This window comes from Elaeis guineensis, chromosome 4 (genome assembly GCF_000442705.2).
Source record: "Elaeis guineensis isolate ETL-2024a chromosome 4, EG11, whole genome shotgun sequence".
NCBI lineage: Eukaryota > Viridiplantae > Streptophyta > Magnoliopsida > Arecales > Arecaceae > Elaeis > Elaeis guineensis.
Window position 1 is genome coordinate 25,642,139 of NC_025996.2, and position 27,348 is coordinate 25,669,486.

The 27,348-nt window shown below is 43.4% G+C and overlaps 1 protein-coding gene across 1 annotated transcript; it reads left to right on the forward strand.

Annotated features, from left to right (window-relative positions):
- Positions 1–3,712: 3,712 nt before the first annotated feature.
- On the forward strand, positions 3,713–11,899 carry LOC105043255 (protein CURVATURE THYLAKOID 1B, chloroplastic). The gene is made up of 7 exons (XM_073255890.1): positions 3,713–3,961; positions 5,612–5,617; positions 5,699–5,799; positions 5,905–5,991; positions 6,170–6,232; positions 6,894–6,931; positions 11,597–11,899. The coding sequence occupies exons 1-7, from the start codon at positions 3,799–3,801 to the stop codon at positions 11,652–11,654; spliced, it is 516 nt and encodes a 171-aa protein (XP_073111991.1). The 5' UTR covers positions 3,713–3,798; the 3' UTR covers positions 11,655–11,899.
- Positions 11,900–27,348: the final 15,449 nt, after the last annotated feature.

Consider the following 27,348-nt stretch of genomic DNA (forward strand, 5'->3'; position numbering starts at 1 on the left):
TAACCACAACCGGATTGAGGGGTCCTTTTCCTTTTTCTTCTTCTTCATCTTTGATATTTATCTTTTTATTTTATAACAGAATAATTTTAGTTATATTACTGGATATGCACAAAATTTCACGGATATGAAAAAATTAATAGATAGAATCATTATACCATATAGGATGTAGGCAAATTATAAAAAACCCATGCATCAATCATTTCTGGCTTCCCAATTAAATGCTAGGTAATTATTCCCTGTTATCCATGACTAATCATGGTTTACCGGAGAAAAAAGCCCATGTCAGTCATTGGAGGTTCCATTAAATGCTAATCATGACTAACTAGAGTTTAGTAGAGAAAAAAAGCTACATGTAAGTCTTCCTGATTCTCCATTAAATGTTAATCATGATTAATCGTGATTTAGTAGGAAACAAAAAGTACTAATTATGACTGACCAGATTTAGTAGGAAATCCATTCCTCATTAATGCTAATCCTTGTTAATCATGATTTAGTAGAGAAAAAAAAAAAAAAGCATATGCCATCCATTCTGATTCCCCATTAAATGCTAATCATTACTAACTATGATTTAGCAGGAAATAAAAGATACTTAGTGTTTTTTCTTCTCTACTAAGACATGATTAGCCATGATTAGCAATTTAATGGGGAATAGGATTGTGACGTATGGCCTTTTTTTCTACTAAACTATAGTTAGCTGTGGATAGCATTTAATGAGGAATGGTTGGCTAGCATTTAATGGGGGAACGGCTGACCCATGGACTTTTTATGGGTTTGTCTATATTCTACATGGTAGAATGATTCTACCAATATTGGACCATGGAGGAACCATGAGTCCCCATACTTTGACTAAAATAAGCAGCAAAACCGGCCAACCAATCAAGCAGCTTTGGCTGGCCTTCGTAATCCCCATACGGCTCTAAAAGAGTGAACTGTTGGACCAGTAGATGGATGTGTTCTACATACGTGTACATAAAGAACCTGATAAAATTTAAATAGCACCTTAATTGTCTCATTATCTGAGGATCCATATTTTTATAGATAAATATTATATAAAAATTGATCAATTTTTTTATTGACTAATTTATCCATATTCTCACGCTTTTAAGATGGATAAGTTACTTCTATAATAGTATTTATTCATGAAATGAGAGAAAATCTTATCCATTTAGGATGGCTAAATCATTTTCAGATATTAAATTTTATTCTAAAGGTTATTCTTTGATAAATATCAAAAAAAAGTTGGTCAATTTTTTCTTTGACCAACTTACCCATGTTCTCATATTTTTCAAAATGGATAAGTTATTTTTCAATGGATAGCATTTACCCATCTAATGGGAGAAAATCTTACCATCTAACAGGTGGCTAAATTATTTTTCTATCAACTGAAAAAATAATATTTTCAATTCATTCATAATATACCTTAACCTTATAATAATAATAAAATATAATAATATAATATATTATAATATATTATATCATAATAATAATATGATATGATATAATATAATATATTATTATATATAATAATATTTATATAACAAAAGATATTATATAAAATATAGATAAATCTTAGCAATTTATCTAGAAAATTAGTAATGGAAAAAACATAGATAATATATTTTGAGTCATTTTTCAATCTATAAAAGGACATGAATAAATTATTTTTTATCTAAATATTACCTAAAAAATACTTATCTAAAAAAATATAAACTTTTGGATAATTTTTTTATCCTCAAAAGAATAGATATCCCATCCTCATTTTCAATACCTCCATCATTCAATGCTTAATAAATCATCCATTTTTTTCAAATCTAAAAGACATAAAGAGTATTATGAAAAATATAAAAAATAGCAACTTATTTAGAAAAGTAATAATACAAATGAACATAGGTAATAAATTTTGAAATCATTTTTTCATATATAAAAAAATATAGATAATTATTTTCTATCTAAATATTATTTGAAAAATATTTATTTAAAAATGTATAGATTTTTAGATAAACTTTTTATTTATAAAAGAATGGATCCTTGGGGCTAAGCCGACCTATCACCTTCTAATATTTTTTGCAGGCTAAAAGTGGTAGTATCAGGCTAGACTAGTATATTCATCCACATTTCTTGCTCAATGTGCTAAGCAGCTTATTTTACAGGCTACCTTTCGTTAAATAAGCATTTGTTAAGCAAGGTCTAGCGTAAATATTTCATGTTACCTTAGGTTGGGTCACAATTGAAAAAGTTAAAAGTAAAGAGGGCAGGATGAAGCATGATAGAAAATATAATGGATGCAGTTCTTGTTGGATATTTTAAAATAAAAAAATAAATTCTTTTTTTTTTTTTTTCAAATAAAAAGGAACTAAGAAACCAACAATTATAGTGGTAACTATTGCCACCAAAAGTTGAATTGTTTGGGCGATGGATTGGAGCTAAAGATGAGAAGTCAAATGGCACCTCAGAGACTCTGAGGGCTGATCAGAAGTTGAAAGCTGTCAGAGAGGTCCAAATCTATACTTCGGCCTCTTGGAGCATTGTAAATACCAAAGTCAAAAGAAGTTCATTGCAGAGATTTCGCAGTGGAGGATCCTCTGATGCCTAAGTTGATCTATTTTAATAGAATAGAAATGGTTCTGAGAAAGTAGGAAAAGAAGATAACATCAAGAGTTCAGTGGAAATAAAACTGAGTGGGAAGTCTGAGTCTGTGTAGAAAGGAAAAAAATACTTGTGAGTTTCGGAAAGAGTACAGAGATGTTACTCAACTTGAAATTGTAAAAGGTCCATTGGATAGATCGCACCGATAGGGTACTTTGAGCTCACAAGTGAGAACTCAGTGACTTAAAGGTTTTTCCACAAACTTAATAAGACTTCAGAAAGCTTCCCAGAACTCAAGAAAACTTAAAAGGACTTAAATGTATATGAAAAGACTTGCATGTGACTTACTTGGAGGGCCCTCAAGGAGGGTTTATATAGGCACCGGATAGAGCTAGTGGTGCTAAGAACGTGCAAGAAAGATTGGAAATAATTGTTTGCACATTTGAGAGTTTGTTGGGATATGGTAGATATAGATCTCATGATTGTGGAGGCCATTCCAGCATCGTGGGCTAGTTTTTATCAAGTAGAGAGAGATTTGTTTTCTCCATGCGCCCTCAGGATGGCTACATGGTGGAAGCTGGTTGGTCAAGTAATATGCTTCATGGCTAATCCGTGTCAGATTATCATTGATCGATGGTGTCACGTCATTCCAAGATATATCACTAACTATGAAAAAAATTCTAAAAACCTAATAACCTTTACTAAGTTTTGGCATCACCTTATCTTCCATAATATAAACTTGCACAGTAAAATACTCACCTTGACAGTTAAAGCTTGTTCCGTGGCTATATCACCACTATTGCAACCTGATTCACCTTGATGAATGATGAAGGTATCGAAAACACTACTCATATTTTGCAAGGTAATTTTGTGCGGAAATTGTTGTATCTGAAATCAATGCCCTGCCGCTATTCCGCACTAGATAGCGTGGCGGGTCCCCGTCCAGGTGCCCACTTCCAATCCATGAGAAGATAGCAAGGGATAACACGAGTAAGGCCCTCCCGGAGAGGCCCAACCCCAATCGCCCCCCTCCAATGAGAGAAGCCATACGACTCCTATCCTCTTCTCAAATCTCGGACCATCCGGATGCCACATGAACGAGTGGCGATGCGCGTTCCGCCTATTCACAATATCCTCACTTCTCCAATTCTTTAAACGTAGTCCTTGGAACGGAAAGAGAGGGAGGGAGCCTATCTCCTGAGATCAAGAGCCATGGCCTCCACCACCACCACGCCACCTCTGGCCTCACTCGCCGGCTCTGGCGACGGAAAGGCGCCCGCCACTCGTCAGCAGGCCCCGCACTGCGTCGGACTCGCGACGCTGCCTCCGCCGCCCCACGTCGCGTCCCGAGCCTCCCCCGGGTGGGCCGCGACATATGGAAGACTGCCTCCTTCTGTAAGTAGCCTTCTTTGGAATTTGTAGTACAAATAAAAAATGGTTCAAATTTCGTGACTGTAATTGCTTTTTTACGAGTAGAAGAACTGAATCCGTTCCAAACCATCTTGAGACCATTGTTGTTCAATAGCGAATCTACTAACCTATGTATATTAAGCCCTTTGTTCACGATCATCCAACTACATGCAAAGGTACACCGGTCTACATAATGGAATCTGCATGGTCTATTACACGTGTTTCACATTGCGTGCTTTGAGCGAACTATGTTATATGGCTCTGTGTACGACTCTGGAAATGGATGCATAATGCCAAATGCACTTGAGCCCTCAGCATTTCTATTTTGTAGGCCATTTCCAAGCATCATACATACTCGTCATGCCGTGTCTATACAGATACTTGGGGTAGATTGAAGGGTCTAGCTAATAAGCTCTATGGTTGAAATCACTTATAAGTAAAGCATAATTCCTGATAAAAGGAGGACCAATAAGGTTATATTATACTAAATCAAGCCATAGAAATCTAGCCAACCTTGTCACTCCATGAATATCATGTCCAAGGGACTAGTTAGTAATTAATTCTCAAAGCCTTGTCAAGAAGACAGTCTCTGAGTATCGCTAAAAGCTTTAATTCTTGTTCGCTAGATTCAGAATGAGCTTGGATGATTACTAACTAATCATTTTTTATCACGATTATTGTAGCCCTGTTTTGACTTTTGAGGGTAGTATTAGCATTGGTTAAACGACAGAAAAGCAAACTGATGCAAACCTTTTTCTTTTGAGGGGGGTGGGTGGGGGAGGCAGTGATGCGGTGGAGGAGGTGCATGGGGGTGTAAAATCATCGTTTCATGGTAGGGCCGAGTTATATAAGTGATCTGGCTAGTATATGCACATACTTGAAATTGGATTTTTGAACTTAAATGCCTAAAACATATATCAACTTATACCTCCAGAGAGACTATTAACCATATGGTAGATAAACTGATTTGTGAACCAATTGCATTCTAAAACAAATTTGACTCCATAGGCAACTAATTTGAACTTTTAATATTATGTTCTCATGCCATCGATCATTTTCTGGGTTTTAGCTTAAAACGTTTAATAGCAGCTGATCAGTTTGCATCCATATAAATATGATGGTCCTACTTTTGCAGTAAAACTTTAATACAATGTGGGAACTTTGAGAGCAGGGGGTATTGATGAACTTCCACCAAGTGGATAACATAGCAGCCTGCTATATATCTTTCTCAATATTACTGTGCTGTTTTTGAAAAGTCACCTTGTATCACAATGCTTGCGCCTGACAAATCTGAAAATCCCAAGATAAAAAGACATATTTATCGGCATCTAACCATGCTAGGTGCCCGGCGGGCACAATACATGAAACCTTGGTTGTGTAATTGTGTTTGCCTTGAGACCAATCATGTCTTGGTTGTGTTATTTAAGAACTGGTACTTAGTGCCTTACTGAAAACTTGTTAGGCATTTAGGTGCCTAACTTTCTCTCAAAAAATAATTGGTCTTAAGTTAAGCATGGTCTTTAAACTGAGCCAGGTCAATGTAATTGCTTTCTAGCTATCTTTGTATTAGTTAAATTAGATACCTAAGTCGAATAGCAACGCAGATGTTAACTACCATATTGTTTGCATGAACTCAACTAATGCAACAGTAAAACAGATAAAGCGCTAACTTAATTCTGTCATCTTGCTTGTACTGAACTAGGTCAAAAAATTGCAAGAAATGTTATCACCATGGCCACAGGAGAAACATCAGCTGAAGTTGCAACTGAGCTTCCAGAGATTGTGAAAACCATACAAGAAGCGGTCTGTTTTTCATTATTATTTTTCACTACATATTCAAAATTAAGGACATTCCATCTATGTTTTTGGAAATATGAGATTGCAACTATGACTATTTTCTGTAGACAGTGGGACAGACTTGAAGATAAGTATGCAGTAACTTCCCTTGCATTTGCTGGAGCTATAGCACTCTGGAGCACCAGTGGAATGATCTTGGTATTCAAAAACATGATAGTGTCAATAATGCAGATAGATAGTTAATATGCGTATTGTCTCATCATTAATGCAAAGATCATATAGTTTCAAAACCAAGCATCTTTAAGGAACTTTAATCTCTGTCTGAGAAATTTCAGATTCTTAATGAAGATTTTTAAATATGAATTTATGTTTGCAGGCAATTGATAGGCTTCCTGTAGTTCCTGGCATTCTTGAAATTGTAGGAATCGGTTACACGGGGGTAAGTTCATGTTTGTGGCTCATTTTTATGAACATGATATCTAGTGACAGAAAACCATGCAATTATATAATTATTTTTTTTCGCTTCCATTATGGAACCATGTGTGGTATCAAAAAGGATTCATCTATAGCATTTTGTATAAATCTATATCATCTGTCCAATTAGTCCTTCGAATAAAATCCCTTTTGCTTTTTTGAAATATATCATCTTAATAAAGCCAAACATCTATTGCATCATTATATAAATGGAGATGAATGGTCTTTATTTGCATGGAGAGTGCATAGTCTGAGTCCAATTCTGTTCTGTGCCTCAATGATAAAGTGGAATAGGGAGAATCTTCTATTCAGTATTTAGAGCCGTGATCTGTGGCAGCTGTAGTCTATACTCACGGCAATTAATTTTTCATATTAAAAAGTTATTTGAGTTCAAGGTATGGAAACTTTGCACATCAGTCATACTGGTTAGTGTTTACCGACCCAAGCTAAATACAACATGAAGACAATTTAATATTTGTGTTTCATCCACTGCATGCATGAAAAGTGTAATGTTAGTTTATTATTTTTTTATGAATAGTTAACTATTCTCTAGAATGTTAAATTAGAATGTTTTCTCACTTAAATTTTCATATGTTCCTACTAATTGTTCTTTGTTACCTCTACAGTGGTTTGCATATCGTAACCTGGTTTTCAAGCCGGACAGGTATACTCAAACTGTGCTACTTTGAATCGTACCCTCTACTGTAACTTTATGTCCTGTCACTTCTATGTGAGTAAACCCATTTTGCTGTAACCAATGCATGTTTATGAGGCATCACAATCTACCTAACATGGTGGTGATAGAATCTCTTATCTTCTACTACAAAATTGTTTTGCAAAAGGAAATAATTTACTATTAATTATATTCTCTAAAATGTGCTTGAAATCAGCAGTTGTGATAGCTAGTCATGTTCAGTGCAATAGATTAGGATGATGCTTAGCATGATCCTAGAATCCTCTCAAGGTTCACCATCTTGATATTGGATCCCATATCGGCACCATCTTATTATAGCATCAGCATGCGGTATGGTACGAGACGGCGAGACGTACCGAATATCAATAGGGTACAAGATGACAAGGTGTACTGAGATCGATATGGTATGAGACTATGTACCAATAGGTGTACCTCGTATCGGCATGGTGTGAGACTGTGTACCGATTCAATACCGATACGCTGTGGTATTGACTGGTACAACAAGCCTTGATACCCTTCTTCTTGTCCTCTAGGGGTCATATGTGTTAAGCAACACAAGGAAGATTTCCATTCACATACCCATGCCTACCTAATTAGCTTTTAATCCTTGTATTTCATGAGTAGGATGCATCTTTAATAGTGGAAGTCATGTGCAGTTGTCAACCTGCAAAGCATTTTTTTGATTGTTGAATGCCATTGTAACGGTGAACTTCTTACTCGAAGTCAAGAAAAATGCTTTCAAATGCATATGTGAATTGGAAGAAAGAAAAACTAGGATGATTAATAAATTATTTAATATCTAACAATCACTGGTTGCAGTGTATGTTTTTATTAGCTGCTGCGCTCCAATGCACAGTACTATTATTGGTGTAATCTTTTATGTTCTCAAAAATTCAGTTTTATCATGAATCATGCATTATTATATCCATTGTCCAGAGATCTGTCATAAACCTAAGGAACAATTAATTTCTTAAAAGTTCCCAACAATCTTGAATGTCTCCTTGTGTGGCAATTTCATTCGAGAACCATCCAGAAAAGTACAATGGGTGGAAGAATAGAACTAATATACCTCTAAACTATGTGAATCTATATGCCAAGCAATCAAGGATTCAAGTGCTTGGTCCATGCCTACCACACTGTGCTGCACCAGGCTGGTGCAGTTACTTGGCATGCATGCGTGCTTGATATTGTGCATTGCAGCATATAAAGCTGTGCCAACCCCCATGCCATTTCAACATGGGATAATATGGTTGGTATCTCTAGAAATGGAACCAAAAGATTTTTTTTCTTTTTTCTGGCATGTCATGGCACAGCACATGCCATGCCTGCCAGTGGTCCGCACAACCACCAGCATTCGCACTTGAATCCTCAGAACCAATGCTAGCAATATAGGATCAGGCCAACTGATCATGGAGGCACTTATTGATTACTTACTCTTGTTTATATGCTTGATAGAAACTTCATTTATGCTTGATATAAACTTTCACTTCCCAAGAAAACTTCTAGACCATTATGGTTCTAGTCATTATACTCTTCTGCTGCCAAAACTTCTTATATAAAAATCATTTTGTGTATAAGCACCACTTTGTTCCATGTGAGTATTATTAGTCATTGTATTGTTCCTTGATTATAGAATGGAGTAATATAAATACTACATCTACATAGAATAACATACAAATTATTGGTTTGGTGCATCACATACGTTCTTCAAAATGTTTTCTCCAAATTATATGGTTTAAAATTCTGACCGACACTGGCATAACGTGACAGGCTATCATGGATCAAATAAACAAACAACAAATGTATAGCAGTTATATGTTGAGCTAAGTGGATGAAATGAAGAGGTGCTTTGGAGGTCTTAAGGTGATCAATTGCATGATTTGATAAATCAAGGGATCATTCTGTAGAAGGAAAATTAGGCTACCATAAATGGTTCAAAATGCTGGGCAATGAATAAAAGGAAAAAGACATATATATAGCATGAATGATCTTGTTGAAGTGCTTGTGTGATAGAAGTAGGAAGATAGATTGTGGAATGGATACATTGGAGGAGACTTGGGTGTTGCACTACTTGAAAATATAGTAACTAAGAACCATTATAGATTGTATAGGCATGTGCAACAAAGATATGAAGAGGTTTTGATATGGAGTGCTGCTTGAATCTGTAGGAGGAGGATGGGAGTGCTGAAGCTAACATTAGTGGAAATTGTAAGGAAAAGAATTGGTGAGCAATCCAGGATCTTCAGATATCATCCCTTAAATAGAGTGATTGATGCAAACAATCAGAAGGATTCACAAAGCTGACCTCAAGAAGTTGGGACAAGGCTTTATGGTTACCCCAATTATAGTCATAGAAATCTTAGGGTTGTCATGGTCACGTGGAGATCAATTTCATGTTCACATCGTTCCTTCATGCCCATGCCTTTTTGGCAAAGATGATCTTGGACAATTCTAAGATTTAATAACCACCAACGTGCTATCTTTCAAAAAAAAAACCAACCTATTTCCTACCAAAATTTATCACAATTGAGTGAAATCATGGGATTTTGATTCTTTTAGGACAGGGGAGTCAAGACCAACAACTTGACATGACGAATGACTGCAACCATCAAAAACTTGTGTTTCATGTTGATGGTGGATCTACTGGTGTTAAGCCCTTGGAACATCAAACACTAAAAGAAAGCACAGTGTGTACTTTTCTGCATTCTTCATACCCAATACCATATTATACCAGCTCAAAGCCACCTGATTGTACAAATTTGAGTTTTAAGCCACTTTATTATTCTAGATCAACGTATGACTGCTCATTTAGTCTTTTTGCAATATTTTACTTATTTTGATGCCTTTATTTTGGATCTTTATTGTTCCATCTGGATCTTGAGCATAGGCTGCCCTTTTTTTGTTGCAAATTCAATCTGACCATATGCAATTCAACTTGCTCTGATCTGCTTCGCCTTAAATTCTATTTGCAGGCACTATAGAGTTTAAATTTTTCTTTGTTTGTGAGTTTTACCATCAAACACATTGTGGTCTGCTCATATAATGACTTTTTGTGAAGTATTTTCGCTATATTATCTCACCAGATTGTCATATTCTAAACTTGATGCTGCTCCTTTCTTCTTCAATCACTTTGGTAGATATTGTTCTCACTCTTTGCTTCCATCTTCTTTGTTTTTTTTTTTTTTTTTGGAGACTTTGGTTGGTTCTAAATTTTAGATTGTACTTGATCTGACATGCTCTGCTTCTCCTGTTGTCTTTTCTGTAATATACTCAAGAATTTCTATTATGTCGCAACAATGCCACTGTCACTAGCTTGTTCAGGGGTTTGCCAGAATGCCTTAGTGATCTTTCTGCTGCTATTGCATCATAAGTTGTGCAAGCTTGCTAGAGAACCTTCATCAGTTCTAATTGGCTTTCTTACTACAACCATTGTGTATGTGGCTTTCACGGGCAATGCTGCAGTGCTGCTGCCTCTTTTCTGTAGTATCAATTTGTCATCTCTAGCTTCTATTGGTGTTTACTTAGGAGTTATGTCTTAGTTTTGGGGCTTACAGTTGATTGTTGCACGACCCTAAAAACTAGAGAAACATCATATTTCATGCATCCACCTTCACGTCACCCTACCTATCATGCTTGTATCTTCCTATACTGTTGCACATGCTTCTGCTTTAAGTACCAACTGGCATGGTGGCCCCTTCTAGTATGTGTAGGGTGGATTATTTTTGCCTCTCTTTCAATCATTTAAAAAGAAAAGAAAAGAAAAGACTATATATTCTGGAACTATTACACCACAATCTGATGCTATGGATAAAATCAGTGTTTCCCATTTTCCTTATATCTGAAAGTGTCCGGTGAACTATTTTCTATTTTATAAGCCACCTACAATTATTATTAGTATTCTATGAACCTGTTATTCAGTCAAGTTTCATCATTTAGAAAATTTGATTAGGAATCATTGGACTTTTATCAGATGGCTTTACTCCAGTTTCCTTTAGTTCCGCTTCCATGGGAGTGCGCATCCTATGTTTTTTGGTTTGCAGTGACATAGAGATCCACTTGTTTTGGTCCTAATTTGTCTTTTTCTGAGATTTGTTGCTTCATATTTGTTAGGCTATGCGGGTGCAATTGTTTAACAGATTGATTTAATCCTTCACATATGCTCCAATTAAATTAAGTGCAATTTACTTAATGGCAATAGTTCTTATTTCATCAAAAAAAAGGGCAATAGTTCTTATTCATGGACAGTCTTTTCACCAAAGTAAAATACCCTGCCCTTTCATCAAGCAAAGTTCATTGATCGAGTCAAATCAAGATTTTTTTTGATGATAAATTAGTTCCCTCTTTAGTAGCTTTTTATTTCACGGCAAATGATACCATGGGGGCTGTCGTTCGGTACATTGACAAAAGTGAAGTTTAGGTTTGGGCATTTAATTTAGCAAGTTGGTACAATTATCTCAATTGGAGATATTGAATAAAACCAAGCTTATTATGAACAACAATCATACCATTAATAATCCTCATTGTTTCATTATTAACAAGAGATGTTATTTTCTTTTTCTTTTAGATGTGAAATATCCCCTTCTAAGGGTTTGCTGCCATATTCTCATCACTGTTCATATGTTAAATGGATTTCAGGGAAGCTTTGATAGCAAAAATCAAGAGCACCTATAGTGACATTATTGGGAGCAGCTAATTAAGCATCCACAGGTGATCATGTCATGCCTCAAAAACTGTGCGGATGAGGTTGAGTCATGCTGGAAGAGTTATTTTTCCAGGAATGGAAAGTTTGTAGTTTTTCATGTTTTGCTTTGATATTTTATGCCATAAGCTTCTAACCTTGGTTAATATGTCATATTAATAACATTCTGTATCTATCTATTCATTATATTATGACACAGGGTGCCATGCCACCCCTAAACTTTGTTAGCCTCTAGCCAACCACTCTTCACATTTGCCCCGATCTGGGACCAGCCTCATAAAGTGGCAGGTTCGTTTCAATTCCTTATGAGGTGGTCTGATGGAAATCCAAGTAGTGGGATTATTTGGTTTGTGGTGTGCTCCAGGCGTACTTTAGGAGTACACTCAAGTAAAGTGCCATAATTTAGGTACCATCAAAAAATTAAAATGCCATAATATAGTTGCGCTTTTGTGCCGGATGGGGCTTGTAACTGCTCACCAACCCTATCTTCTTGTAAACAGGGTTGAAGTGAGATTTGGATTGTCTCAACCCCTTGGAGGGGGCAAAAATTTCTTCTAGTATCATAACACAAAGTACTTGGAGCCTGATGGATTGGGCTCTGTACAAGTTTTTTCCCTCAATAAACAACACTTGGAGCCTCCAGCCTTGGCCACTGAGGATCTATTTTGCTATTCACTGAAACTGTACTCCAACTTTTTGGGGAAAAAACATCTGATTAATTTAACTTTTGTTCGGAGGGAGATGGAAAACAGGAGTGTGTGGGATGAAGGATGAGATGTCTCAAAAAGGTTGAGATGCAACCGAACAGAAGAACGAATAAAAGCTGCCAATGCTTTCTCTTATATGCATTATAATCGTGTAGCTCGTCCTTCGTGTTCCCGGAAAGGCTTTACCTGCTCTTGGACCATTCGTTATACTTAACATGCAATGCCATCACCTCACAGAATCATTTACACTAACGGTGGTAGCACTAATATGTATCAGAAAAAGCACTAACTGCTAAAAGCCCATGTCCTCCTTGTGAAGTCCAACAAATGCTACTCTGTAGCAACCTGAAGTTTGAAATAATAAAAGCATTGTCTATATATCAACGCAAGCCTCATCTGAGAGGAAAGTATCAGCTGATTATGATTCAAATAATGTGTTTTGGTAATGAGAATTGTTGCCGCCAAAACTCAATCTGATGCTGATGAAGATCTCTCGGTTGTTGGTGAATCTGCTCCAGGATGAACATCGATCTACATAGAAGAAGAATCAAAAAGATCGAAGATCGTCAGATTTATCGAACTGAGGCTCTTCAATGTTTAAGTAGGTCATCAGATTTATCGAACTGAGGCTCTTTGATATTAAGTTAGACAAAGCTTTAAGAGGGGTAGACAAATGCCTAAAGAGAAAAATATTGGCATAGTATACATATGAGATAGGCGGTGGGTACCTGGATCCCCCAACCCTGCTTTTATAGAAGTCACAATCTGGCTGGGTGTGGACTTAAGAGTCCCAAGTTGAGAGAAGAGATCTACCTAGGAATCTAAGTCCGATTGAAATAGTTTTCTTGCATGCCACATGTCAAGCTGCATCAAATTTGGGTTACATCAATAACTAAATGAATAATAAGGGCACCTTCTTAGCGGTGAATTAGCAGTTATAGCTTCAATAGTATGAACAAATGACATTGTACAGGCTCCAATGTCAACAAACAACAAGATTATCTCTATTCACATTTTAGTGTCAATAGTGGTTGGGGCGGGTAGCATTTTCAACTTTTGACCTTACTCCTACCTCCAACTCTCAACTCAACTTCTGGAAATGATCATGCTATAATTAGATGAGTTTCTCTTCTACCATTATAAAAGCAATAACGGTATTGTAAGCAGCAATTCAATGCATTCTTCTTGATTCAATGGTTGATATTGATAAATAGATGTCTATTTCTTATAAATATTTTTGACATGTTAGTTCACGATTATTTTTTTTTGGTCAAGTGCATAATCCTTTAATTGTTTGAACTCACATATTAATCTCTAAATTATATTTGTTGGCATCTTAGTCTTATGCTTGCATATCTCCACCCTAGATATAAACTATGTACCCCTATCTTCTTTTAAGCTGAGAGTTATAAATTTAGGGGTTTTTTTCGCATTAAATTTAAGGTTGTGGACTTGAGGTTTTTCTCTTCCTCTTTTTCTTCTCTCTTCTCTTGTTCCTTCTCCTTGGTTCCTCAGGAGAGCTCTAGTAATTACTCTCTAAGTTACTACGAGTGGACAGGTATACATATGTATAATAGTTGAAGTGTGTTTTAAGAGATCTAAAATTCAAATATTTACAAAATTGAAGCTAGTTGTGGGGGATGGATAGAATGTCTTCATAAGAGGAATTAATATTTATTTTAGATGCAGTAAAATTAAAGCAAAAAATACTCTAGGATATATAGTTATAAAGACTAATTTGTAGATTAAAAAAAATTGATGAATTAATATGGAAATGAAAAAAGATTTTTGGAATTGATGGGCAATAGATAATTATTATATAAATTAAGGGTAAAAATTGTCTAGATATGTTGAGCCATTAATATCTTAACCTGTGTAAGAGAATATTTATATTCATTTGAATGGTGGTTAACTATAATACAAGGAATTATATGCATAAATTATATAATTTCAAGGATAAAATATGGTTTTAATGAAATGAGGGGCTAATATAGAAGTTAAAAAAATTTCAATTATTAACATGCATGTGAAACACATGAATTCAATTCTAGCCATCAATGCAACGGCATCAACATTTTCATGAGACAATCTTCACGTGCTCTAATCTATAGGAATAAAATATACAATTTTTTTTGTGGAAGGTACACTTTATTTCTTTGAATAGTGCCACAACAATTAAAAACGAAAAAGCACCACGTGCATGTTGCATGTGCATCTTTCCATTAGCAACAAGTTGCTCCTCGAAAAAGAAATGCATCACAAGTTAGGCCTTACACCTGAGATGGGGAAGGCAACAATGAAGATTCTAGGAAAAGCTATGCATATTTCCATTATATTCTGATTAAAGATAAAGTTGGGAAAAGGAAAAGAGTACAACCTTGTTATGGGGTTATACCATCTTCACTTTTATCCTCGACCTTAATCTTCGGATGCACTCATTAGCCAGTAGCCAAGATGTTGAGATGGATCTTGACAATAAACATCATTTGGATATTCTACTCCTACATCAAGATAGATCTCATTGATGCACATCATCTGGATGTCCTGCATCTGCTATGAAAAAATCTCATCTTCGGATGTTGTCTTTGGCCAACTACCGATAACTACATCATACCACTACTGACCTCTTGATCAGATTCAAGTCAACGACGTCCAAAGACCTAGAGATACAACTGTTACAAAAAAAATGTGGTTTAGTTCCACATCCCTTAAATGTCGAACAGTCATAATGAAAGTTTTAACGATTGCAATAAAAAGTAGTACTTAAGTTAATACTATTAATCATCCATTACTCATGACGATATTGTGGATCATGATTCTCAATGATAGTTACTGATAATTAAAGTAACGCGTATTTCTCCCCACTATAAAAGAGGACCATAGAGGATCTTTGGGTAACTTATTTTTGAGCTCAAAAAAGATACTCTCTTGCTAATTTTTTTTCACTGTTTTCAGAGCTCTGACTAACTTAAATATCAAAGGATTCTCTATCGAAGAATCTCCAGTGATCAATTTTTTTTTTCCGCAGATTGCAGGAGCATTTCATTGTTCTTAAATCACCGCCAACTATCGAGCCTCCAATCAACACTGACCTAGCTGCCCCTCGGCTCAGAGCCATGCTGCAACAATGCTAAATGTAAGAAACCTTCAACCAGGAATTTATAAATAAAATAAATAGTCTATGCAAATAAAACTACATAACTCAACATACATAAGTTAGATGAATATATGCTTATCTCAGCATTACCTGGTAATGGACATTGAAATTTGTACGAAACTAAAATTTAAAGTCATTATTTTTAGCCACAATATATTTCTTCTTGACAACATGTTATAGTTAATCAATTAATCTGAAGCACCATTATCCACAAGCTTTGATCAAACTAGCTAAAACAGCACGTCCATGGCCATATGCATCAGTATTAAGGTAATGGCAAGGAGAGAGCCACATGATCCCTCTTCGTATCACACTTTCGCGAATGAGCAATATCCAGAATATACAAGAAGTCACATATTCACAATTGTCAGTGTATGTGTGTACACACTCACATACACTTGATCAAAAGGCTTGTTGCGGCTAATCCCCTCGTCACCTGATCACCGAGAACGAGCACCTGCAAGGAAAGTCCACACTGATCGGAGATGCCTCTGGTGGGGATCCTCCAACGGTCAAGTCAGAGAGGAGACTAGGCAACAATAGAAAAGAATCAGGGGAGCTCAGCGAGAGAGAGAGAGCTAAAGAGAGGGGGGAGTTCAGGGGTTTTGAAAGAACCTCCTCGGCAGCACTGTTGCCTCCTTCATTTTATAGTAGAGCACGGCATGGCGCCATCATTAATGGCGCAGACAATTAGGGGAGTTATCAAGTCATCGGAGGCTGTCAGAGTTGCCGTGGATTGTCAAATCGTCGTGGGCCGTCAGATCGCTGGGATTAATCTATGTCCTTGGCAGGACAATATCCCAGGACGGCTATGCTGCATGCCTTTGTCAGGACGGCGGCCCTCAGCAGTCGTACGGTATTTGGGGGAGCCGACCGACCATACGTCGGCATTTGGTTGTGGGATGTCGGGTGAAGACCCAGGGACCTTCCGACAGCCAATCTGGCACATTGCAAGAGTCGGAGGAGACTCTGTCGTTCGGCCAGTCGAGAACGGAAAGGGTCTGCCCGACCGACATACCTTCGGTGGACAGTGTCGGCAATCGTCGGTCGTTGCGATCGATAGAGTCGGGGCCGGCCAGACGGGCCCGACGGTGAGTCGGCGTGAGAGGGACCGATCGGTATATCCCAACAGTTGCCCCCCCCCCACTCCTGAGTCGGATGGCGTGCCGCCAACATCCTTGCGTGGGGTGGAGACGTCGGGTGAAAGGAGTGGATATCCATCGCATTATGCTCCGACTCTAGTGACCGTATCAACGTTCGGTCCGGCACCAGACGTTTTATGGGTGTCATGTGTCTCGTCGGTGTCAGGCATCTCGTTGGTGTCAGGCGTCCTATCGAGAATGAAAACCACCATTTTCACCGTCTCTTCGGGAACGCGAATAGCCACGGCTTTTCCGCCGCGTGGCAGGGGGCCGTTGGGCCTAATCCGCTCAGGCGGATGGAGGCGACATGGCCTGATCTGGGGCAGGTGCGTCGAATCGTCAGACTGAAGAAAGGCCCAGATGCTGTCACGTGTCGCGATCTGGAAGATCCTCGCTGGTCGTGCTTTCATCTCGATCGTTGAGGGGCACTATATATACAGGGTCACCGGCATCCAAAACTTTACCTTTCAAACCTGTTGCCGAGACTCTGGCCGTGTGGTCCCTTGCCTCAGGTAGTTGTCCCCGTGTCCTTCCTTAGAGGGTTTTCTAGGAGCTCTCGTTATCTTTTGTTTCCTCCTCGCTTCCTTGAAAAGCTCTTCCTTCTTCTCCTCATTCTTTGACTTCGGTTCTAGCATCATGGCCAGAACCTCTCCACGAGGAAGTCGGTCGGGGAACCCGACTGATGATTCTCGATCGACCCCGGAGGTGGAGGTCTCTTCACTTTCGGGACCGAACGTCGATCGGCTCTGGGAGCAGTACTACATCCCAGAGCAGTTTCGGCTGTTCGTCTCTGGAGCCGATGGTCAGGTTAACAACCTGTCGGTGGGCCAGGTGGCTTTTTACGTCGAGGACCTCGGACCGATCTTCGCCTTTCGGTTTCGAAGTTTGTCCGGAACGTACTGGACTACTACGGACTGTGTCCGGTGCAGCTGACACCGAACTCAGTCCGACTTGTAGTCAGCTTTGCTTTGTTGTGTCGGCTTTTGCCGACCAATCCTCGTATTTTCCTCTTTCGAGCTTTTTTTGTTCTCTGACCCCACTCTAAAGTCCGAGGGTGGTGGTATTTTAACCCTCGAAAAGATCTTTCCTTTATCACTGGTCTTCCATCATTGATTCATGGATGGAAGAACCAGTTCTTCTTTATTTCTTCTCCCGTTCCTTGGGGGTTCCCTTCCCACTGGAGGGACCCCCGAACCCAACAAAATGAGAATAGTCAGGTGGAGGCCAGAGACCGAGAAGACTTCTACCGTCTGAAGGACATCTCGGTGCCGAAGCAGAAGGAGCTCGTCACCGAGCAAGCCTTGTAAGACGCCGGTCTCAACTCGGTTCCTCGCCTAGGTCTGTTTTTCTTCTCTTCTTTTTTTTTTTTTTGACGCTGATCCTCTGTTGACGTTGCAGATATGCCACCGAGGGTGAGGTTAACGGAGGTCGATGTTCGACAACATGCGGCATGGAAGAGGCCGGTGCATGGAGCCGAACCATCACGGCCTCCCAAGAGGCCACAAGTAGCACCGCCAAGCAAGCCGGCAGCGGCGGGAGCGGAGCCCAGCTCCGAACGAACGTCAGACGGGGATCCGGTCATCGCACTGTCGGTGCCGACAGTGCCCACTGAAGTCTCGTCCGAGGAACGATCGACCGAGGGAGCGGCCTCACCCGAGGGACGGGCGGTCGAGGATGTGCCGGCCGATCAATCGGTGGAAGACGTTCGGGCAGAAGTACGTGAACCCGAACAACCTGCATCGGCGGCCGCTGCACCCTCGGGAGGGACCCAGTCGGGCTCAAGCCTGCCCTCCCTTTCTGATGTCAGGGCCTTGTCCGAACGAGGGAAGGCTCCGATGGCACCCGACGACGACGGGAGGTCGGCTGGCCGCAGTGCGTCATCTGATTCCCTATTTTTTGAAGGAGCGTCGGCCCTGGCCAACCACGACTTGGCCAGAAAATTGTGCCAGGCGATCATCTTTCCGGCCGACCATGAGGTCATGAAGAACCAGCGGGTATCCGACATGCTCTCCTCCTTCTACCCGATCCTGATCCGGGTAAGTCTTTCTCCTTTACTTTTCATTTTCGTTGTCATCATTTTTTACAAGTTCGGCTTTCTGACAGTTGGTCTTGTTGTTTGCAGCTGATTTATAACATGTCCGAGCTGGAGGCCAGATACCGGAGATTCGGTGATCTCCGAGCGGCTTGGAAAGATAAGGCCATGGCCGCCGAGGCTGACAAGGCGGTATTGGTCAACCAGCTGAAGCAGTCAGTCGATCGGGAGGCCCAGCTTGAAGAGGAGATCTCCCACCTCACCGGGGAGGTCTCCTGCCTTACCAGCGCTCTGGCTGCTTCGGAGACTGAGCTGCAGTCGGCTCGCGAGGATGCCAAGCGGAAGTCCCGTACTGTTCGCCGGCTGCATCGCGAGCAGGACGACTCCGTGAAGGAACTCAAGGCCAAACACGAGCAGCTCCGGATAAGCTTGGGGAACCTCGCCAAGGCTGAAGAAAACTTATCCTCCACCCAGGCCGACAAAGACATAGCGAGGGCGGAGGCAGAGTCGACGAGAGAGGCCATAGGTCGGGCCGTGGAGGACTTCCGCGGCTCCGATGAATACCGAGAGGAACTTTTGGAGAGCGGCTTCCTCTCGTACCGAGTGGGGTACGAGGATGCTCGAAAAGCCATCCGAAACCTATACCCAGAGCTAGATCTCGGTAGCATCGTCCCCCCAGAGTTGGAGGGGCAAGCCACGGGAGAGGTGGCCGACCCATCATCGGGAGATCGCACTACCGTGGTGGAGGCCGACACAGACCAGACTGCCGAAGGCCAGGCGGCTCCGACCCCTGAGGCTAACTCGACCCGAGTGGATACGCCGACCGCCCCAGGTCTTCTCCCGGTAGAGGAAGCCGACTCCGGTGATTAGTCGGAGTATGTTTTGTTTTTACTTTTGTTTGATATACTTGCAGTCGGGCTTCAGTCCATTTTTGTAAACTCCGTTCAAGCTTGAATGAAATCGAAAATGTATTTTTCTAACTTTCTCTCTTACTTGAATTGCTTGATGTGCTTGGAATGTATGTTTCATCGAAACACCTTTGAACGTATAAGTCGTAGGCCCGACGCATTAGGTAAGATTCCAGATAGCTAGCCGGGACAGTCGGTAGCGCGCGCGCCATGTTAAAGGTGGAGCGAGCCCCGATTTTCGATCGGCCTCTCGACTGTCGTATGACCCGACAGTCGAGAGTTTAGGTTGAGTGCCCGTTGCCCAGACCTAAGTCGGGCATGTTCGTCGAGTCGGGCGTAGTTCTTTGACCCGATCATCTCGTAGGGTCCAGTAGTTGAACGATGTCCGATGCATTTAGTAGATGACAAGTCGGTCATCTGTTGCCCGATTCTCTGTCGGGCGTACGCATCGCGATGTGTGGTAAACGGTGGTAAGCCGAATACCCTTCGACCTGCCACGATCTGGTCGGTGCGTTGCGAACGCGACATTGGTCGCATTGGCCTTTTGCCTTTCTCAACCGAAGCCAAGTCAGCAAGTTAGCCAGTTGCCTTGCTCGAGTGCTGGCTGAGGAAGGGGTGCGGCTTAAACTTAGGGAGGTCCCATCGCCATCGCCGGCCTTCCACCAAAGTAGATATGTCGGTCGTCGTAAGAGACCGACGCACCGTCGGCGATTGGGCTGCAGATTTCTAGTGGAATGCTGGGCTCAAGTCACGGCGTCGAGGTTTGGACTACTAGCGAGCGCCGACGCACCGTCGGAGAGCTGAGATTGTAGACTCCGAAGTTTTGAAGCTAAGTTTGTATTCTGAACAAGGGCACACAAAGTTTACTGGTTGTACAACTTTAGATTGTCGGCATTCCAAGTTCGGAGAATGGCGCTTTCTTTCAGAGTCTCCAGTCGGTAAGCTCTCGGCCCGTAGGTATCCGCTATCTTGTAGGGTCCTTCCCAGTTCGGAGCCAACTTTCCCTGGTCTAGAGGCTTCGAAACTTCTACCTTTCTTAAGACTAGGTCCCCAGGCCTGAAAAGCTTCGACTTAATCTTAACATTGTAATATCGGGCTACTCTCTGTCGGTAGGAAGCCATGCGTAGTTGAGCCTCGCATCGGAGCTCGGGTAGGAGGTCCAAGTCGGCTCTCCGGCACTTGGAATTGTCCGGTTCGCAGTACTGCTCGACTCTAGTCGATGGTAGTCCGATCTCGAGCGGGATCATCGCTTCCGTCCCATAGGCCAAGCCGAAAGGAGATTCTTTGATTGGGACACGGGGTGTCATTCGGTATGCCCATAGGACGAAATTCAATTCTTCGATCCAAAGACCTTTGGCTTCATTCAGTCAGGTCTTTAGTCCATGCAGAATAGTCTGGTTGGTCACCTCGACCTCATCGTTGGAATGTAGGTGCCCGACCAAGGTCAGTCGGTGCGTGATATGAAATCTTGCACAAAACTCTCGGAAGTCTTGGTTGTCGAATTGTCGTCCATTGTCGGTGATGATGGTATGCGATAGTCCGAACCTGAAGATGATAGACTTCTGGATGAAATCTTTCATCTTCCGCTCAGTGATCTGCGTCAGAGGTTCGGTCTCCACCCATTTAGTAAAGTAGTCAATTGCAACGACTACGAACTTTCTTTGGCCAGATGCCGGAGGGAAAGGATCGAGTATGTCGATCCCCCACTGGGCGAAGAGCCATGGTGCGACAATAGGAGTGATCTGGTTGGCCGATCGGTGTTGTAGGTTAGCATATCTTTGACATGGCTCACACCTCCGACCAACTCGACTGCATCTTTTCTCATGGTGGGCCTGTAGTAACCCTGCCATAAAACTTTGTAGGCCAAGGATTTGCCCCTCAAGTGATTTTCACAGATCCCTTCATGCACTTCTCTGAGAGCGTAGTCTGCGTCAGTCGGTCCCAAGCACCTGAGCAAGGAAAGAGAGAACGATCTTTTGTAGAGTCGGCCATCCATTATCACATATTGGGAGGCCATCCATCGGAGTCACTTGGCTTCCGTGGGGTCTTCAGGGCTGGTTCCGTCGGTCAGATACCGAACGATCGGATCCATCCAGCTTGGTTCGACCGCTAGTTGCAGCACCTCCTCGGTCCTGTCGATGCTCGGCTGCTCAAGACTCTCCACCAATGTCCGACCCAAGGCGTCGTAGGCTGATGTCGCAAGCCTGGAGAGTGCATCGGTCCGAGCGTTCTCTGACCTGGAAATATGGGAGATCTCGAAATACTTGAGGTGTGTTACGAGATCTCTCACCTTCTGGAGATATTTTGCCATGGTCGGGTCTCGCGCCTCAAAGTCACCTTTAACTTGCCCCACGATCAGCTGGGAGTCGGAGAAGACTCTGAGGCTGTCGATCCCGAGCTCCTTCACTACTCTCAAGCCAGCGAGGAGCACCTCATACTCGGCTTGATTATTGGAGGCTTTGAAGTCGAACCGGAGGGCATACTTGGTAACCACTCCCTTCGAGTTGGTGAGCAAGAACCCGGCCCCACTCCCTCGAGCGTTGGAAGCTCCGTCAATGTGCAACACCCAAGTGGACCCGAGGTCAGGTTCGAAGATTGCGACTTCTCCGGGGCTCCCGCCTTTCGATCCTTGATCGGTCGTCGGGCACTCCGCAATAAAGTCGGCCAAGACCTGGACTTTCAAGGCTGGTCGTGGTCGGTATTGAATGTCGAACTCACTTAGCTTCATTGCCCATTTCGTCAGTCGTCCTGATGTGTCGGGGCGACGCAATATCGCCCTTAGGGGCTGGTCGGTGAGGACCATGATAGCATGCACTTAGAAATACGGACGGAGTCGTTGTGCAGACACGATCAGGGCGAATATCATCTTCTCCATTTTCGAGTATCGAGCTTCAGCTTCGTGGAGCACTTTACTGGTGTAATATATGGGTTGGTGAATTCGGCTCTCATTCTCCCAGACGAGCACTGAGCTAACCGCCTCTGGGGAGGTTGCCAAATAGAGGTACAGTGTTTCTCCAACCTCCGGCTTTACAAGCAGTGGCGGAGTGGCCAGGTACCTTTTCAAGTCCTCGAAGGCCTGCCGGCACTCATCCGACCAAGAGAAGTCCTTCACCTGTCTCAGGGTCTTGAAGAACGGGAGGCATCTCTTTGCCGACCGCGAGATGAATTGACTGAGCGCGATGATCCTTCCGTTAAGCTGTTGTACCTCCCTTTTGGTGTCCGGGTGTCGCATGTCGATGATTGTCTTTATCTTCTCAAGGTTAGCCTCAATTTCTCGCTGAGAAATGAGGAACCCGAGAAACTTTCCCGAGGTCACCCTGAAGGTGCATTTAGTCGGATTTAACTTCATCCGATATCGTCGAAGAGTGCGAAAAGTTTCTTCGAGGTCTTGGACATGATCTGAGGCCTGCGCACTCTTCACAAGCATGTCGTCCACGTATACTTCCATGTTGCACCTGATCTGGCCTTTGAAGACCTTATTAACGAGTTGCTGGTAGGTGGCCCTGATATTTTTCAGTCCGAAGGGCATTACCCTGTAGCAGTAAAGGCCCTTGGCGGTCACAAAGGCTGTATGCTCCTCATCTTCGGACGTCATCCGGATCTGATTATATTCGACAAAGGCATCCATGAAGCTGAGTAGTCGATGGCCGGACGTCGCGTCTACCAACTGGCCGATTTTTGGAAGTGGAAAGCTGTCCTTCAGGCAGGCGCGATTTAAGTCGGTATAGTCGATACAGATCCTTCACCTCCCGTTGGCTTTTTTCACCATGACAACATTGGCGAGCCAATTGGGGTACGTGGTTTCTCTGATGAAGCCCGCCTCGAGTAGCTTATCCACTTTTTCGTCGATGGCCTTCTGTCTTTCAAGAGCGAAAGACCGCTTCTTCTGCCTTACCGACCTCATTTCAGGATTGATATTGAGTCGGTGAGTCATCGTCTCCGGGGGGATGCCGGACATATCCGCCGCCGACCAAGCGAATACGTCGGTATTGGCCTTCAGCAGCTCTACTAGCTGCCGTTGCTCAGGGTCGGATAACTGAGATCCGACCCAAACCACTCGTTCGAGATTCCCCACTATCGAGACGTAAACCAGCTGTTCGGTCGGTTCGCCCCGTTCTTCTTCCCTCCGCTGGTCCAACTTGTCGGCCGTCAGGGAGTCCTTTGCTTCATTACTTTGAGCAAAAATTTGAAAGCATCGCCGAGCGAGCTATTGATCCCCGCGCATCTCTCCGACTCCATTTTTGGTCGGAAACCGAACTAGCAGGTGGTAAGTCGAGACTATAGCTTTGAGGGCATTTAGCCAGGTCTTCCAAGTATGGCGTTGTAGGCCGAAGGTATTTGGACGATCGCAAAAGTTAAGTGGATGGTGCTTTGTCGTGGTTCGGTTCCGGCCGTCATGGAAAGAGTAACTTCTCCTTCCACCATGACGGCCTCCCTGGCGAAACCCACCAGGGGCGTGGAGACTCTTTCGAGCCGATCAGTCGACAGTCGCATTCGGAAGAAGGTCGAGTAAAATAAAATATTAGTTGAACTTCTATTATCAACAAAGATCCTTCTTACATCATAATTTGCTATTATTGCTGAGACAACAACAGCATCGTCATGGGGAGTTTGGATTCTCCGAGCATCCTCATCTGTAAAAGTAATTACATTGTCTTGGCGTAGCTTCTTCGTCGGCTCTCCTCCAGCAGTCATCCCCGGGTCCAATCATTTGGAGATCATGTTGATGACCCCGATCGTGGGCTGATTGTTCGTCGCCTCCTCAGTCGGTTGGGGTTGTCGGTAGGGGACGGATCGAGTCGGTGATTTCTTCAAAATTTTTCGAGATACCCTCGGCATATGAGGGCCTCGATTTCATCCTTGAGTTGGATGCACTGCTCGGTATTGTGGCTGTGGCCCTGATGAAATCGATAGTACTTTCACCGATTGAGGCCTTTTGCTTTCAAAGGCGGAGGCCGTCGCAGATATTCTTCCCCTTCGATCTCCATCAAAATCTGCACACGAGGAGCAGAGAGAGGAGTATAGGAGTCACACCTGGGATGCGTCGGCCTCGGACTCCACTGTCGAGGTGATCTCGAGCTCCGTCATTCGGGTGAGACATGTCTGTTGGTCGGGGGCCTAGTAGGCTCGACAGGAGCCCGACCTTTCCTTCGCTTCTCTTTCGGGCCCTTAGCTTCAGTCAGGCGCCGGTCGGAAGCTCCTTCGTCTGTGCGCATGTATTTGTACTTACTCTCCAGCAGTTCGGTGTATATCCGAGGGAGGATCTTATCCAAGGAGTATGTAAATCGGGATCCCCTCTTCATGGCTGAGATAGCCATGTCTTTGTTGAGGTTCCGAACTTCGAGTGTGGCCGCGTTGAATCGCATCACGAAGTGTCGGAGCGTCTCATTTTCTCTCTGTTTGAGGAAAAAAAGGCTGTCCGAGGTTCGTGGGGGCTTCCGGCTAGTGCTGAAATGGGCTACGAAAGTATATTCGAGCTGACCGAAAGAGTGAATGCTTTCCGAACGGAGGCCAGAGTACCAGGCCCTGGTGGCCTTGCGAAGTGTGGCAGAGAAGCCGATGCAGAGAAGAGCATCGATCGCCCCTTGGATCGTCATGAGAGTCTTGTAGCTCTCCAGATGGTCAACTGGGTCGGTGGAGCCGTCATAGGGCTCCACATGGGGCATCTTGAACCGACTAGGGATCGGCTCGTCGAGGATGAGTCAGGAGAGAGGTTGGGTGGTCTGGAAGTCGACGTCGTTCGAAGACTTCTGCCCGTCCATCTGAAGCTGAGCGAGCCAACGATCGATTTTTTCGAACCTGTGTTCATAGTCATCGGCCCGTCGGTGCTGGGAGACTCCGGGGGTGGAGTCCCCCGACGAATCCGAGAGGGAGGCAGACGGTGTTCGCGGCCGCTTCTCTTTCCTCGCTCGTTCAAGCTGGGAAGGAGATGCTCGTCGGGACCGATGGGTGTCATGCCGTGTCCGCCTTTTTCCCTCTCGGTGGGAGTGTTGTGACGGCTGCCCCTGAGGAGGGGACGGAGACCGACGCGGGCGTCGGCGGCTGCTCCTGGAGGGCATCGGGTGTGCCGCCGGTTGCTCCATCGGTGAGTGCGGCAACCAGATTGATTGTTGTTGAAGGCTCTTGACCGCGTCCGTCAGCACGGTCATCTGCTGCACAATCACCGCGATCTGCGCCTCCATGGTCACCACAGGATGCGGAGAGCTAGGTTCCACCATGGAGGTGGAAGAGAGGCCTCTTCCCAGTGGGAAGAGTGCCTCGCTGATCCGGTGGCCCTCGATCGCTGAGCCCTGGTTCTTGTCATTTCAAAAAGATTTTTCCAAGCTATCCGGCAGGTCGGACCAGCACAGGGCGGTCACCCCCTTCCTAGCGCGCCAAATCTGTTGCGGCCAATCCCCTCATCGTCTGATCGTCGGAAACGAGCACCTGCAAGGAAAGTCCACACTGACCGGAAATGCCTCTGGCGGAGACCCTTCGACGGTCAAGTCAGAGAGGAGACTAGGCAACAGTAGAAAAGAATCAGGGGAGCTCAGCGATAGAGAGAGAGAGCTAAAGAGAGGGGGAAGTTCAGGGGTTTCGAAAGAACCTCCTCGGCAGTACTGTTGCCTCCCTCGTTTTATAGTAGAGCGCGGCATGACGCCGTCATTAATGACGCAGACAATTGGGGGAGTTGTCAAGTCGTCGGAGGCTGTCAGAGTCGCCGCGGATTGTCAAATCGTCGTGGGCCGTCACATCACTGGGATTAATCTATGTCTTTGGCAGGATAATGTCCCAGGGCGGCTATGCTGCATGTCTTTGTTAAGACGGCGGCCCTCAGCAGTCGTACGGCGTTTGGGAGAGCCGACCGACCATACGTCGGCATTTGGTTGTGGAATGTTGGGTGAAGACCAGGGACCTTCCGACGGCCAATCTGACGCATTGCAAGAGTCGGAGGAGACTCTGTCGTTCGGCCAGTCGGGAACGGAAAGGGTCTGTCCGACCGACATATCTTCGATCGGACAGTGTCGGCAATCGTCGGTCGTTGCGATCGATAGAGTCGGACGCCGGCCAGACGGGCCCGATGGTGAGTCAGCATGAGAGAGATCGGTCGGTATATCCCAACAAGGCTAAAGACAATATTACTTTGCAAAAATGACAGAGTTTGCACGCTTCATCTTTGTTCCATGCTGTGGTACATCATCGACGGCATCTAATTCATGGGATCAATCTATCAAGGTAGGAAGATTATTACAGTGACTATAATCCAGTAGCTCGTACGCTGTACCAAACCCTTTGCACCCCATGGCTCTCTAATCACTCGGGCAAGAAATTCAAAATGCAGTTGAGCCCGAGCTTTTTATTTTTATTTTTATTTTTTCCTTCACTGTTTTTTTTTTCCAATTCAAATTGTAGGTTGGTCTACCAAAAGTCCCTTATAAATCGAGGCCACATTTATTTCTCCGTAAGCGCAACAACGTCCTCCAAGCAGCGTGAACCACAAATCCGCCCCCGCAAACTTCGTTCACATGAGTAGGGTGGAGCTTCGAGCCGAGTACCTGTCGTGGGTCCACCACTTGGGGCAGCTCACGTGCACGGCGCACTCCTCGGCCACAAGTAGCTTCCACGTCCGCTGGCCGTGGGGGCCAGCAGCGAGGCAACGGGGCTGGCCGCGGGAGCGCTTTTTCGTGCCCCTCCTCGCCCAGCCTCCAGAACCCCCCAAGTCTTTTCGAAAGCCCATCCACCCATCCATCCTCTTTTGTGGC